The 17,700-nt window shown below is 33.8% G+C and overlaps 1 protein-coding gene and 1 pseudogene across 1 annotated transcript; both read right to left on the reverse strand.

The window, feature by feature from the left end:
- Window positions 1–5,611: 5,611 nt before the first annotated feature.
- Window positions 5,612–6,231, reverse strand: LOC143575345 (glutaredoxin-C13 pseudogene; annotated as a pseudogene).
- Window positions 6,232–14,649: 8,418 nt separating this feature from the next.
- On the reverse strand, window positions 14,650–15,204 carry LOC143575346 (glutaredoxin-C11-like). The gene has a single exon (XM_077059752.1). The coding sequence runs from the start codon at window positions 15,178–15,180 to the stop codon at window positions 14,881–14,883; it is 300 nt and encodes a 99-aa protein (XP_076915867.1). The 5' UTR covers window positions 15,181–15,204; the 3' UTR covers window positions 14,650–14,880.
- Between the last annotated feature and the right edge of the window lie 2,496 nt (window positions 15,205–17,700).

The following is a 17,700-nucleotide window of genomic DNA, read 5'->3' on the forward strand; positions in this document are numbered from 1 at the left end:
AGTGGCAGACCCAGGAATTATTTTCTTTGGGGGTGACATCGAGACTTAACACTAATTTTAGGGAGGGGATCGGGATTTTCACATACAAATAACACACAAATTTTTTTTTAAGGTGCCCCCCCCCCAACCTAATACATAGTTCAGCCCCTGAAAATGCATATAAATCCCAAATAAGACGCTATGAGAATCAAAAAAGCTACAAGTGGTCAACGTAATCATATTAATGGTTACACTTCTTTTTATAACCGAATTTATGGTGATTCATGGCTAAACTCGGTACTCCTTAGGATTTTTTTTGGGTGAAGGGCTGGAGTATCAAAATCCACGGTGATTCGTAGATACTCCAACTATTCACTTTCAAAGCTCATTAGTTATTTTAATTGAAACATGAAAATCCATGGTGATTCATGATGCTTCAGCTCCTCATTTCCATTGTTAATTGTTTTTAATTAATTAGCAAAGTTAATAATTCCTTGTCAAGATGGTTTGATTTTGTAATTAAAGGGGTGCTTGGTTTACCAAATCAAGAGAAATGTTTCAATGTTGAGAACTTATCGCATGAGCAAGTTAAAGTGGAATCTGTTAGCAGGGATTTGCAACAGGCCGCCGACATCCTTACAAAAGCCATGCCACGACTAAAGGTTACCAAGATGAAAAATCTTTTCGGTATTGCATGATTTGTGGTTTGGGGGGGGGGGGGGTAATCATCATGTTTACAAACCTATGATTTTGAGTTGGTTATTCTTCAAATAAGGTTTCTAGATTGATTAGGATTGCTAGGGTTATATACAGGGCCGGCTCCAAAAAGACGAAACTTTTTTTGGGTCAAGGACGAAATTTTTTTTGGGCCTTAAGTAAAAGAAACATTTTTTTTTGTTTAAACAATTTAATTTAAGGTGGGCTTACTTACTACTTAGTTATGATTTGAGTTGTGTAAAAAATTTGTGTATAAAAATAAACATAAAAATGTCTCAACTATAGAACCCACAACATCTTGGTTAGATGCATACCTCTTTGCCACTAGACCAAGCTAGTGGTTATGAAATTATGTTGAAACATTGATTACATAACTTATTTTTATAAAAATACATAAAAAAATTCTATTTTTTTTTCGGGCCTAGCGGGGTGTCGGGCCTGTGACCGTCGACTACCCGGCCACACCCCAAGGCTGGCCCTGGTTATATATATTGTCGATGTAATCTATTAATCCAAATCCATAAACAAGTTTTGAATCATCTGATCTTTGTGCTCAATACTCTATGGATCAATATATCTTTAAGTTTAGCCACCAATCAACATATTATATTTGAATTGTCCTCTGATCTCTGATGACTAAATTGTATCCAGGTCTATGTTATCTAATGTTTTATTCCTTTTTACTAGTACCTAATTTATCTAATTAACTGAAATCATATACCCGTACACAGTAGGATTCGAACCCAGAAGTCCTATTAATTATGATAAGGGGAATACTCCTTACCACAAGGATGTCCCCAAGGGGACACTCTAATGTTAAGTTGAAGCGATAATTAACACTCGACACACGTCTTTGTAAAAGTTAATATGAGTTTACAAACTGAATTCACAGAATATATACTTGTTGGCCGGCCAATTGGTTTTTTCCTTCTGATCAACCTAATTCATGTTAATATTCGTTGATCCGCATACATAGACAATGTAACATTATGCCTAAACATGTTTAGTTAAAAAAAGATCATGATTGACACGTTTGGAAATTGTGTTTTTAGGCAGATAAACACATGAATTAGTTGTGTTGCATGCATGAAGTAGTTTACTTATCTGAAAGAGAATATGCAGATCATAAACGAAACAAGTTTGAGGTAGAAGCTAATTAAGTGTGCAGGTTGATATTCCAAGGCAATCTTCTTTTTGGGACCTTTGAAAGAGTGAATGCAAATGAAAGCTTGAAGCATTGAATTCCTTTCTTTATTATAAAGTGGAGTATATCTTCTATAAAACTTTCTGCAAACACATGAAGTTGTAATGTCAAGAGGTTCAATATATTCTTCACCAACATATGTTATTCATTTTTTAAACGAAATGTGAAACTTGAAGTAATAACAATTATGAAAATTGACACAAGCACACATTGTTGTTCAAATAGAGTATCCAACTATTACATTATAAAATCATTTAAGGACCTATATATTTTTTTCATGAGGGTCGGCAAAATTTTGGATGTCAGTTGTATAACACCATACATTATAAAAAATTGGTCATGTTTGGGTCGGGTCGGGTTGGGTCACATAATTAAATGATAAAATAAATTAAATTTCCTAATGTTACATTAAAAAAACAAGGGAAAATTTGATCCTTTTGAGAAAAGAGAGAAAAAAAAAACAAAAATTCCCAACTTTTTCAAAATGACTCAACAAATTTTTTTTGAGGAGACACATTAGAAATATTAACGACGGGATTGATGAACCATTTAAAAGCTGACACGTGGCAAGAATCTGACAAGTCCGACCGTATTTTTGAAAATATTGGGGTGTCGTCCAATTTTTTTTAAATCTTTTGGTAAAAAACAGTCTCTTCAGACGGTTTTTTTATGTTTCCTACCTTGTCCGTTCAAATTATGATTATCCATAACTTCATCTTCATCTTCATCTTCTTCATCTTCATCCCTTAACACTTTTACACTTAAGCTAGATAGGATCCATGATGAATATATTATAAAAATCTTGAAGCCATACTACTTGTTCTTTTATAATCAACAAATTAGCTCCACCACTCAAGTTAAGAACAAGAATTTGGAACCGCCACTTTCCACTGGAACAAGAATTAACAAACCCACCGGAACAAGAATTAACTCCCTCACTTGAACCATCACTCGGAACCGCCACTTTCCACCGCGCATGCATCACCCGGTTATAGCTCCAAACTAACCTAAGAAACCCCTACGGTCCGTTATTAGACACGAAACCTACAATGGAATTTGATAATGTTGTAGTTTGTTCTAATGGAAGAAGATGTAGATGAAGATGAAGAAGAAGTTAGGGACAATCACAATTTGAATAGACCAGGTGAGAAACATAAAAAACCGTCTGGAGAGACTGAATTTTACAAAAAGATTTAAAGAACAGATTTGGACGAAAACCCCAAGATTTTCAAAAATTTGGTCGGTTTTGTCATAATCATGCCACTTGTCGAATTTTAAATAATTCTTGAATCTCATCGGTTATATTTCCTATGCGTCGGCTCAGTACAAATTAGGTGGGTCATTTTGAAAAAGTTGTGATTTTTTAAGTCTTTTTTTTTTCTTTCTCTCTCTTCATATGAATCATTTAGGGAATTTTCTAAAAAAAACCAAACACTCACGAATCAAGTAATTATAGCCCAATCTGTTAATATACCTACCAATTAACACACATAGTAAAATTTAAATAATTAAGCATCAAATGACCTAGCTATGAGCTATGAGGTAATCAATAATACTAAACAAATAAACAATAATCTAGTGGCAAGAGCCTAATGGATATATATAAAAGAAAACAATAAATACAAAGATAAAAATTTAATCAATTTGAGAAGATATATATATATATATATATATATATATAATTAGCACCATATAATTTCACTTGATACTCATCATCATATGTGGCAAAAGCCTAACGTCATATTTCACATTTGGAACCTTGTTAGAGAATTTCCTGAATGGAGACGGAGGGAATTCTATGTAACATAGGGTATGTTTGGCATGAAACTTTTAGGAGCTACAAGCTTTAAGCTTTTAAGAAAAAGCTCATACTCAATTAAAAGCCTTGTTTGGTTCAAGAAGCTTGAAGCTTTTAGGTCAGAAGAAAAAGCTTAAAGCTTCTACTAGTAGCGTTTAGAAAGAGCTACAAGCTTTTAGTATGTTAATTTACTGAAATAACCTTCCAAAATAAATGCATTTACTATTTTTGTTTATAGTTATGCCCATTTTAGTAATTTTATAAAAGAAAACAATAAATTTGAGAAGATATATAAAAGAAAACAATAAATACAAAGATAAAAATTTAATCAATTTGAGAAGATATATATATATATATATATATATATATATATATATATAATTAGCACCATATAATTTCACTTGATACTCATCATTATATGTGGCAAAAGCCTAACGTCATATTTCACATTTGGAACCTTGTTAGAGAATTTCCTGAATGGAGACGGAGGGAATTCTATGTAACATAGGGTATGTTTGGCATGAAACTTTTAGGAGCTACAAGCTTTAAGCTTTTAAGAAAAAGCTCATACTCAATTAAAAGCCTTGTTTGGTTCAAGAAGCTTGAAGCTTTTAGGTCAGAAGAAAAAGCTTAAAGCTTCTACTAGTAGCGTTTAGAAAGAGCTACAAGCTTTTAGTATGTTAATTTACTGAAATAACCTTCCAAAATAAATGCATTTACTATTTCTGTTTATAGTTATGCCCATTTTAGTAATTTTATACATTTTATTAAAAGCTCCAGCTACTCTGCCAAACATCTAAATATATCTAAAAAGCTACAGCTACTAGCTTCCAGCTACAGCTTCTAGCCACCAGCTAGCTGTAGCTGGAAGCTGCTAGCTACCAGCTAGTTTTGCCAAACATACCCATAGACTTATTATTTCTTTTTTTGCATGGCTGTGAGCTTGAAAATTTATACTAGATGTTACAGAACTATTATAAGTTTAATAACTTTTAAAACATATAATAACCACTTATTTTTCTGTTTATGTTTATAATTTATATTATTTGAAGGTATTTTTAGGTAGATTTAACAATTATTATATGTAACTTTTGGCTACATATGCAAGTTTACATATGTGTAATAATTAAGTTACATATATGTGTAATAAACCATTTACATATGTGTATAAATCAATTAACATATATATAATCATAATACTAAATATAATAAATGACAAAACAACCCTTAAATAATATTAAATATATAAAAATAGCAAATAAACAAAGAAACTACACAGAAAAAAAAAATACAAAATCTACACGTATATTTCAGCTTCAATAAAGAAACTACACCGAAATATACATGTCCTGCACATATATACATTAAATATCATTAAAATATACATGTGGGTTATACCTTTGTACTTTTCCTCTACAATACCAATTTTTAGGGGCATGCATAATGTATGTAGTATATGTTTTCCATGTAGGATGTAGTCCATATAAAAACCAGACAAATTATATATAAAACCTAATCAGCATCTTGCACTAGGAATGATACCGTACCATATTGGTGTCGGTATCGAAAATCCTGATCTCAAAAATCACAATTTTTTGATACTGTTACAGGTACGAAAATATTCGGTTCGGTACTGGTATTGAAACCGATACGTTACCCTTATTGTAGGTAAATTCAGGAAATACCGGTATTAATCGATATCAATACCGAATTTGGTCATCCTTATCTTGTTGGTCCATAATGCATCAAACTTTTCTCATCTTGAGACCCAAGAGTCCAAGATTCATGGCATTTTCCCTTTTACATTTTTCTTTCAGTTTCTGTTTCAACTTTTAATTTATATTTGACACATACACACACATATATATATATATAGAGAGAGAGAGAGAGGGAGGGAGAGATAAAGAGAGATTTTAAATGTCATACTATGTTATACTTAAAGATCAAGCAAAAGTTAATTAATACATAAATCCCTAGGATTTTTTCTCAAACATGTAAGGTTGAGTCCCCTAGATATTACAAATGACAATAACAATTTATCTAATAAACGTACTTAAACTGATAAAACATAAACAACCTAGCCATGGTCTTGATCCAAACTTATTCTTCAAATTATGAGTAGATAGCTAGCTAGCCTAATTAAACCAGTGACTGGTATGGCCTGATGAGTGGGATGAGGGCACCCCTAAGGTGGAGTGACATCACCTCATTGGTGGACCCAATAAGTTTGCCCCCTATGAATACAGCTGGCACAGGGGGTGAGTTGCAACCCTGGTTAACAAGGGCCTTCTCAATCTCCCACCCTTCTGGATCATGGTCAACCTCGTGAACCAGGGGCTCGACCCCGAGTTCTTTGAACAGGATGGTCACAGCATAACATAAGCAACATGTGCTCTTGCTAAAAACCACAACTGCATTCTCTGATGTTAATGTTTGTATCTTGTCCATTCTTAAATAACTAATACCGCGTCTGATCAGATGATCAGGTACAAAGGAGCGTTTGGGAGAGATGGGATTTGGTGTACTTTGAGGTTTCGCGGGCTACTTCTATTTATATAAACAACAGGCAAGGTTTCGTCTGGTGTTCTTCAAACAAGAAAATTCAGTTGAGATTCTTTTTGCTTATATGCTTGATAGCTACTAACGGATACTTTATTTTTTCCTTTTCCAAATATTATGGAAAAGTGCAACTTAGGTTCTTAAATGCATTTACATAAACCTCCATCTAAACACATGCAATATATTAACTGGCAGGGCTGTTCTTCAGGTTTCAGGTTATTCGGGTTTTTTTTAGTTAAGGAATCCTACTTGATTACTAGCCCAAATGAGATCCGTGTTAATCGACTTCGGGTTTATTCGAGTTGGGTCAATTGATAATTGGGCTTTTAAGTACATGATCCAATGTATACTTTACAATTTAACCTAACATGGTATTATTAGATAATAAACACAAAATGTGAAATAAAAAAACTACCAATATGATCTTTCAAAATTTTATAATCAAACCAAATCTTTTTAATCGCTCAAACAACCAAATTACTCTCCAGCACGATAAGTAATAGCTAGACTTTTTTTGTTGATAATACGAGACGAAGATAAAAGCAGCATATGCATGTGTGCATGTGTGTGTGTATATATATGTATAGGTAAAAGATCTAATACAATAATACCTTAACGTACAATACGTACGCGAATCCCTTTTTCACGAGTCGATTCATGAAATCACATCCCAACATCTCGGAATCATCAATACATACCCAATTGATCATCGATTCAACGAAAAAACAGTTTTAGATGGTTAATCGATCAATTTTTTACTTTTTTTCACGAAACCCATTTCTGAGCATTTTAGTTTTGGCTGTGCATTTTAGGTTTCCGGCTGAGCGTTTTTTGAGCGTTTTAGTATTTTTGCCTTGTTTTTTTACCTTTAAGTGTCTCGCGTACCTATCGTGCGTTAAGGAATTATTGTACAGTATCTCGATCCTATATGTATATAAGTTCGGGTTAAATTATTACTAACCTGTTTTTAAACATTTGGGCTTGGGGTTTCATCTTAATCGGGTTTGACTTATTCGTTTTAGGTTTAATCGGGTCAGGTTACACGTTATTCGGGTTCAGGTAAAAACAACATCCCTAGTAAGTGGTGGAAATTCCGGCATTTTTGTTGGTGATTTTAGTGTTATCAAACCATTCTAACTTATTGAGATTTACTAGTGGTAAAAGAGAAATTTAAATAAACATTAATACGAGCTAGCAGGTGTGAAATACACGGTCAACTATTTTTAAACCAATATATGGATGGACCCCAATGAAGTGTTTAATGATTATATTACCGAGGAATTTAATGATTATAGTTACTGTAACTAACTTTTTTAAACAAAGACTGTTAATTTTGTAGAATGAGTGAACCTAGTTTGCTGTACGTACAAGATATTAATAATTTTGAGAAAAAAGCGTTTGGGATCAACACAAACCACATGTATAAAAATGCTAACCCAAACTGATCCTTTACCCGACCAAAGTTAACATTTGATCGAGGTGTACAATCTAAAGACCATAAGTTTAGTTAGCATCAGAAGTCCACTTAGAAAACTTGAAAGATTCTAAGGCTGGTCAATTTTTTTTCTAACATATTCCATCGTCAATGTCAATTATATTCTCATGTCCAAGAGATCTAGAATGAGATTTCTTTAGGAGAGGGGTGGGGGGTTGGTTATGATTCTTGATAACATGCCCACTAACTTACCTACAGTTCTATAGGCATGTGAATCTAGCACATGAGGTTTTTTTTCTTACCAGACGAGTCATATCTTTCACTCTCATATGTTGAGAGGATTTTTACCCGGCCGGTAGGACAATAATTTATCTTACCCAATTGAGTGAGGACACACAAGCACATAAAAGTGGGGTTTCTTTTTATTATTTTTGTATAATGTTCACAAAACCGGTTTTAATACTGTATTGCAAAAGATAGGATCTATTATTTATCATGGTTGACAGACCGGTGTGACAAACTCATATCACAACACAACACCAACATGGCCGGAACTTTAATGATTTTATAAATTTGTCCGACTAATTGGCATTATGTGGGTGGGCCAAAATGGCGCCAAGGCATTGTGGTGGAATTATGGTGTTGGCGGTTGTGGATGATGGTGGTCGGCTAGGGTTTTGTGAAGATGGTGAATGGGGATGATGATAATGCTATATTTTGTGTTTTTTGAATAAAATTACAAACTATCCTCACGTGCCTTGCATATTGTAACATCCCAAAATTTCGAATAATAATATTGTGTATTGACTTGTTATGACGGAAAAGTTTACTTGTGTTAATAAATAAATAGTAAAATGGTAAAATGGTAAGATAAGTAGGCTAATTAAATAGAATTAAGCATTGACTAAAAAGGAAATATGAGCCTTAGGTCCATGGGCTTAAGGGAGTATAAATACCCCTTAAACCCTAAATCTTTCCATTTTCATCCATCTTATCCATAATATTCCCTACACCTCCATAACACACACACAACCTTCGAAATTTCGACCGCAAGAGAGAAATCAAGATCCAAGGTCAATCGAGCAAAGGTCTTTGATAAACCCTCGATAACCAAGCTAGATACACGATCCAAGTCCATAAACAAAGCTAGCCGTGACTTTAGAAACATCAAAAGGTATGTTCTTTGACCTTAAAGGTTACGTTTTTATGAATGGTTTGCTATGAAACTTAACCCTAGAGTAGATCGGGTCTAAATGCTTCATAAAAATGCAAAGTTGATGTTTAAATGAACATAATGAACTAGTAAATAGATACGGTTCATCAAGAAAACCCTAGATTAGTTTAGAGAACGTTTCTATGCTTAAAGGTCCAAGCTTTATGCCTAAAAACGAGTTGGATCTAGGTGATGAAATAGTGACGGGTGTAAAGCGGTTAGTATGAGTAGAAAGGGTAGTTAAAATCCTGGATATGAACATAAGAACAGTTAACTGAGCTGAGTAAAAATGATTAAAATGGAAGATTAGCTGAACACACCAAAACTGGGGGATCTCGGCCAAGACTGGGGGTTCTCGGCCGACCTATGTTCTCAGCCAATATGGGATTTCGGTTAACACGAGTTCTCGGTCAGACCATAGTTTTCAGTCAACATGAGTTTTCGGTCAAGGGTTCTTGGTCAAACCTGAGTTCTCGGTCAGACCATAAGGGTTCTCGGTCAACATTGTGTTCTCGGCCACGAGTTCTCTGCCAAGGAGTTCTCGGCCAGTTCACTGATTGGGTTCTGGGCTGAATCTAGTTGGGCCTGAACCAGCTAAGTCCACATAAAGTTAAGCCCATAACTAATATAAAGCAAACTGGTCCCTTAACTTAGGCCTTGCAAATAAGCCCAGCTTAGAAAATAATTTAAAATGTTAATGGAAAATGTGATAAGGCAATTAATGAAAATAAAATTTTCCCAAGCTGACCTGGCAGCTTAACCCCAGCCAGGGGCTCTGCCCCTTGGACCCCGCTAGGGGCTGCCGCCCCTAGAACCCTGCTGCCAGGGGCGCTACCCCCGGACCCCCGTTCGTTGTTGGTTAAATAAAGATAGAAATATGTTATGGGTAGTAATAGTTAATTAATACATGTGAATATTATACAGTTAGCCGTGCACAACTCAAGAAAGAGATTACGATAAACGGTTAATGTAACCGCATTCAGGTGAGTTTCTAGCCCCATTTCCTTGTTATGTTTTCCGGGCTGTGTGCATACTCGATGTGATAGTTGATACACTTACCTTAACTGGTAAGTGTATGCCTTATATGGTTTATATGTTATGTATGTATATCTTAAATGTGAATAAAAGCTTGTTGGTATGTGAACGTTCTTCGGATATTGCACATACTAACAAGGGAGGTATGTTTATGATAGATGAATGTGTATGATAGATATATGTACAATATATGAGTATGTATGAACGATTAAAGAAAGTATGTATGTTATGGGTATGTAAAGACGGTCTGTATGAAGATGAAGAAAAAGAGACCAGACCCTAATAATATCTAAGATAGAAGGGACCAGACCCTAACAATATCTGAGATAGAGAAGTAAAAAGGGACCAGACCCTACTAATATCTGAGATAGACAAGAATGGATCAGACCCTAATAATATCTGAGATAGACAAAGGAAAGAGGGATCAGACCCTAATAATATCTAAGGTAGAATGGACAGTAATTATAAAGTATGAACGTAATAAAGTATGTACGTATGTGTGAAAGTATGAAATAAAAGTAAATTAGTAAAGCAATTATTATGTATCTTCGGATGCATGATTGAAGGTAAGTGAATGAATTGTATGATGTATGATTAACTAGAACTCACTCAGCGTAGCTGACTTTTAGTATGCACGCAGGTGAGTAGGATGTGACAGCTGGTATGAGCGGGACACATGGAAGGAGAATAAAAACCTGGCATCTGAAGATCTGCTATGTTTTATAAGTTGTATTTTGATTTTGAAAAGACAAGAAGAATGTTTTAAGACATGTTTATGATTTGATATGTAATGTTTTATGAAAGTTTTTTATATTCCGCGTAAGTTTTAATTAACTCTGATATTTAGAACTGCGTTTATGAGTAAATCCAACAGAAAAGTAGGGCTACCGGTAACGGGGCCTTACACATATGATAAGATTCAACGAAAATAACTAACTGGGTTAGGGCCAAAGGACAATACGTGTAACATTTAGAAACCTTAAGTACAAATCTCGTCAATTTTAATGATAAAGGACATACTTGAAATTTGGTATACACATGAAGGACAATATTTGTAATTTCCTTTATATGATATCACTAATTGTGTTAAACTATGTCACCTCTTTGCTTGAATATCCTACAACAATGCCGTCTTGTGCCAACTACAATTTATTACATAACCTTTTAAGAGACCCAAATATCTTTCGAAGGGTTACATGTAACGTAGGTATATATAGTGTACAAGACGAATCACCAGGTGAACTATGATATCAAAAAAGGACAATAGAAAGCACATTTCTAGTTCAAAAGGGTAATGTCAATATCTTTTTCCCATATATTTAAGGCTTTGGGATCAATAACCATTGAGTGAATTATGTTAAATAAACAAATTGTAGATTTTTATGGATTTTCTCCCAACTATATTTTTTCTAGAATGTTTAACAACTGACCCAACAAACTATCACATACATTTTTTTTCAATATGAACAACGTCTAGGTAATGCCGAACTTTCAAAAATCTATAGTAAGTTGGCCATCTACTTTCTCAACACGTGATATTTCCCCCCAACACGGTATTTATTTCTTCAATGTTTAAAAATGCATCAAGCTCTCTCCTAACCCTTCAGGCTCGGTCATTCTGTGAAACTCAGTCGTTTTTGTCCGATAAAAGGTGATTTTTGGATGAAGTCGCCGATGTCCCATATACACGAGTTTTTGCAATGATTAAATATATCAAATTTTCATTGTCACATACAAGACACACTTTTTTACCTTTCGTATTATATCTAGACAGATTACCATATGCTTGAAAATCATTAATTGTGAAAAGATCATGGCTCTCAAGTTATAGTTCTCCTTTTAAGTATCATAAACAATATTTACGCTTGTACTCTATAGTGTTTTCATGTCATCAATAAAAGATTGTAAACAAATATCAATGTCATTACTAGGTTGTTTTGGGCCCCGAATTAACAATGAGATCACTATGTTCGTTTCATGCATAACCACAACGAAAGATTGTATATGCATTGAAGAACAAGCCAAGAACTATAATGACTACTCATATATCTAAAAGGATTGATACCATATGAACTTAGATAAAATCATATATTTATATTCTCTAAAAAAATATGAAACATATAATCAATATTTTCCCATTGAGGTGAACCGACCACATGTCTTAACTTTATATCATGTCTGTGTTCATTAGAATGCCAACACAACATTTTTGCATCATCAGGATTAGCAAATAAGTGTTTCCGTCTTGGTATCAGGGTCGTCTCCGAGAATCCCTTAAAATTTTTGGTCTGGGATAAGCAAAAAAAAGGGCCCTAAAATTGCGTTCTCAATCATGTGATAAATAAGTTGATGACCAAGACTTTAACATATTAATCCTATTACAATTAGATAACTAAACCAACTTGACCGACTTGCCAACTTAGGTCTTTTCATATTCACCAACTTGTGAACACGGTCCGGAATTACCAACAAGCATCCTCGTAATTTCATGACCGTAACTGTGACTTTATTATTCTTGTTCTTCAGCCATTGATCGTCTTAAGTTATATATTGATCCAGTCCTTCGGATCATGGTTCAGATATGAATTTCAACTTGAAATCGAAATTTGAATCGATTAACCAAGAAAATCAAATAATGGTTTTCTTAAGTTATATATGACTCAATCTTGGTTCCGTGGTTCCCAGAATTAATAAACAAGATCTGCAACGGCTTCTTGAAGCAATCGTTCGGTAGCCTTAGATCTTCCTTGGCGTATTTGATCGGTTGACCCTAGATCTCATTCTGTAGATCTCTCATTGGCAAAAGCGATCATCCCTAAATCTCTACACGATAGCGACAGGCTTCCATGCGGCGGCTAGATCTTGATATCAACCCCGGGTACCTCGAGCTTGGACCACAATTACATCAAGCTCCAATACCACTTCAAGTCCCAATTTTGATTTCAACTCCGGGAGCTTTGATACCAATTCAAATCCTGATCGATAATCAAACACAAAGTAAATGACTAACTCTCGTTTCTATTATCCAGAAAATATAAATAAAAAATCTGATTACAAACTTTCAAACATTGACTTGATTTGACTCTTAATGAACCCTAATTTGGTTGCATCTCATCTTAACAATCCCTAACTCGGTTGCCCCTATTTATAATGTTATCTCTAACTTAGCTAATAAAAAACCTAATAACCCTAACTTATTCAATAAACAACCCTTTTTAGTTGTTAGGCTGGGCCCTACACTTGGGCAATACAACAATTGAGCCAACAAAATTCTAGATCCGTCTTTGGAGGTAAGTTTTGCATACATCTAACCCTCGCTATACCCTACTAATAGTCTTGCTATTGATGGAACTTTTGACTGGGTCTGGTTATTGTATAGATGCCAATCAAATTTCCAAGAGTACAATTTGCTCGTTTGTGAAAAAGGGATTTTTAGTCAGCTATTCATCTGCTCCTAAGTCCAAATCTAATGTTTCGGATTCTTCACATGTTACCTCCATCGAGATTTTAGCTCCATCAGATGAGAATGGATATGAAGCTAGATGAAAATGGATATCAAGCTATATGTACTCTTAAAAATAATCACTACAACAAATCATTTTTAGGCCTACTTTTCAACACCTAGATCGCCTACTAGTGTTTATGAGTCTCATAATTTAATTGCTTTAAAATTATATTTAGAAATCCCGGTTAATCATATGTTAACTTCCATAAGATGAACACAAGCATTTAAAATGGAACAAAATGTGTACAATTGCGAAGAGAAATCAAGAAACAATTAAGACACAAGTTTATGCAACAATGGGTTAAAAAGTGATCCAAAATTTGAATTGTAGTACTTTTTTGGGTGCAAACAGATCAACTTTTAAAACTGTGAAAAGGAGGAAGAAAAAAAAAACTCCTTCACAAAGAAAACTAGAAAAAAACGATTTAATTTCTTTTTTTTTTAAATCTGGAACTTTTGGTGGGACTAGATAGCATTAGTTGTTAATATACCAGTTAATCCTTTTGGCGTAGGTTGACGAAAAATAGCACAAGTGAAATGGTGGATTAGGAGATGAAGTGTTGGTCAGGACGGTGTTTTGTTGTGCCATATCTGGACCAGCTTTGAGGATTTAAATATTTATGTCCAGTCAAAATAAAAAGGCTGTAGCTAATAGACCTACAAGTTATTTGATTATTAATTTTCTATTTTTAGTTTTTAAATTTAGTTTGGACCCAATATATTGAAAATGATTATAATTCATACCTATTTAATAAAAAATTATAATATATATATAATAATATATATTTACCCTAGGACCGATCATGACAATATGAGTCATATAGCGCAGTTGAAGGAAATAGTAGTGCATAAGGTATAGGGCATAAAAATCACAGTATTCACAACACCAACTCACGTGAGACATAAATTGATCAGCAGAAAAAAACACATCACTATGGAAACATGAAAATTCACATTTTTCACATTTTTATGGCTGTTAAAGACAATATTGTTCGTTTTCATCTACCTGCCAGAAACACCTTAGGTGTGGGCTAGGAAAGTTCGGCCCATTGGGCCTGATCTGACCCACATCATTTCCTTTAATTCCCACAACAGCTCTCTACCAATCATGGGCAAAAGATATATAGTGGCTTGGGTTTTCCTTTCTTATTTTCATGTAAGTTTCGCCATTGCTACCACTTACACTACTCCCTAAACTCCATATTATGTACAAATACACATATGATTAATACATAAAGAAAGCAATAGTTTACAAAAAGTTATGTATCTTGAATACTAGGAAGTCATATATTAACAAAGTGTGACTTCTTTAATTGTACAGTCAAGAGAGCATGCAAAAAACATTAGCGGCCCTTATAATTAAAAGTACAGTCATGTTATTCTCACATGATGTTGTACTTGGTATATAATTTTATTGTATTAATAAAACCACTAGCTAAAACCATATAGCTTTTGCCTCAATAAGCTTCTGTTTCAAGGTTCCATCAACATGAAGAGAAATGACATCGCGGGCCGACCCTACATATTTACCACCTATAAACACTGCTGGAATAGCGGGATTACAACCTAGGCGTCGTAGGGCCCACTCCATATCAGCATCATGATCAACTTCATGAATTGCGGGACTGGCACCGAGTTCATAAAACAGTGTCTTAATGCTGTGGCACATGCAACAAGAACTCTTGGTGAAGATAACTGCAGCTTTCTTAGATGCCAAGTCAATAACTCTATCCATTTAGTAAGATTGTATTATTAACAATGTATAGTAGATCAAATGTAAGATGTTGGTGGTAGACTTTGAGGTTTCATTGCTACTTATATAGGGGATGCTAAGGAAGAATATAAACAAATATAGACTATGATAGAAGAGAATTCTTTCGGGATAAGAATAATGCTCCTGATCATTATTTGTTTCAAAATAATCACTTTTGCTGTTAACAAGTTGACACATGGTACCACTTTTGCGGTTTGGTTTCCTGGCTGGGTTGTTTACTTTCAGTCGTTTTTTTACTTCATTTATCCTTTCAAGTATCATATTTTGACTTAGTTGGAATTGATGATACGGTTATATTGAAAATCATTTTAAGAAAATTTTATTATCAAAGCTTAAACTCTTAAACCAAACCAGACCGTTAATAACAGTTTGGTTTCAATTTTTAATGGTTTAGTTTTCGTTTAAAAACAATCAAGACCGGCATTGAACACCCCTACATAACATATTAACTTTTTCATCTGAAAAAATTATAATAATATTATATACAAATTAAAGAGAATAAAATACTTGTTTTTACGTTGCAATATTTTTACAAAAATATTAACGTATGAAAAACTTTTTGTCGTTTAAAAATCGTGGGTGAGAAGTTGGTTTGAAACTAAAAACATGATATGGTTTAAGATGAGGGGCTAAACTTGTAAGTTGAGTGAATTGTGTTTAAAAGACAAGTTTACTCTTAATTACACATGCACTTCATGCTTTAAGTGTTGTAAATTACTTAAAAATTAGTGTCTTAATTTGCACTTATTTGGTGTATTATATATAGTATAGATAATAGCAATACATACTATTAATAAAGATGATATTATTATTAAGGGTTTGGATCAAATACAAATGAAATTAACGTGATAATTACTCTATGATGTAATTACACAATTACTCTACTTGTATATTGTTGGTGCATAATGTCAGTAGTTCATAGTCTAGTGTCTGTAATCGAGTCTGTAATGATTAATTATGTTTTATATGTTTTTAGCGAAGTTGTTCTAACTTCACCTATGGCGTCTCCGCTGGTCTGAATTGCATAGCGACGGTCACAAAATGCACCAACATATATATAATTACTCTATTTGATTCTCACAATTAGCACGTTAATTTTATTTGTACGTTAACCTCTCACTTATTATTAATAACAATAGTTATAATAATAACAATAAGAATACTAATTAACATTAATACAACATGCTAGAAAACTTGATGAAAAAGAGTATTTTTCACCAAGCATAAAAGTGTACTTTTCATCAACCTTGGACACGAATATTTGTGACATGGCGTATGATGTAGCGTGCGAGTGGCGGACTCAGGGACATGTGGTGGCCACGTGTAAAGTGGCACGTGCAAGCAACCTACATGGTGTGTCTTATAGTGTTTAGAAGTACTCATTCTCATTGATAGGGCAAGACACTTTCTGTTTCATCTCCTTTCTTGTATAAGTATTTACGATTACTTGCAAGTAGTTGTACTTTATTGAGCTACGTGCTTCCTGCATTGTAATTTATGTAAACGTATTTTATTCCTTTAATATGTTTGCTTTCTACATAAAACTAATAAGTTGGTGATCACGTACGTTGTGGTGACACAAACTAGATTCACGAATGAACCCAATGCCTACGCATGTTACCTCGCTGGAAACCGAAAGGATATCCAAACCCCCACCCGCACCTCTCTCTCTCTGTAGTTGATTTAAACAGACACGATGCGGCCGAGACAGCGCAATAACTCGATCGGTTGGTATCAATTAAGTTCGTTAGGATACTGTAAATATATTTTGCGACCAAAGTTGAAACTAGAAAAGTGCGGGAAAAAAGTGAAAAAGGTTTATTTTGTAATTTGTAACAAATTTACAAAAGTACGTCTTGCATCTTTAGGTCAAAGTTTAAAGGCTAAAATTTTGTGTAATTTATAAGTGTTATAGTTTCTGGTTAAAATTGACATGCTATAAATATTTTGCTAAAAGTTTAAATATATGAAACAAACATATATATGATTGAAAAAGTAACAACGAAAGTTTGAAATGCCAAAAATCTTATATTAAAACAATAATATGGTTTGGGTGATGAGATGGAGCTAGGTGGAAAAGTGGGGGGATATATTCTTTGTAAATTATACGAATCTCTAATTGATTTGAGGCAATATTTTCAGGAAATAACTTATTCAATGATCTTAATAATAGGAACTCAAACAACTCGATCATTCTTAGCAATTACATCTTTTTCCATTAAAAAAAAAATTAAATTCATTAAATGATCCACTTAATCTAGATATTACTGTTATATATATGCTCACCAAGAAATAGCAAGAACTGGCATAAGAAACTTTACTTATGCAGTCACTGTCTAATAGAATATCAAGGGAATAAAAGGTTCTATTTCATTATTCTGGATGACGATTAGTATATAGTTTAAGAATCGCACGCAGTAAGGTTATGAGAATTTTATAATATTCACCTCAAGAAAGATATGCATGCATCACCAATCATAA

Source organism: Bidens hawaiensis, unplaced genomic scaffold (genome assembly GCF_021521415.1).
Source record: "Bidens hawaiensis isolate Kalapana, Puna unplaced genomic scaffold, B.hawaiensis_p1.1 tig00027337_1, whole genome shotgun sequence".
Taxonomy (NCBI): domain Eukaryota; kingdom Viridiplantae; phylum Streptophyta; class Magnoliopsida; order Asterales; family Asteraceae; genus Bidens; species Bidens hawaiensis.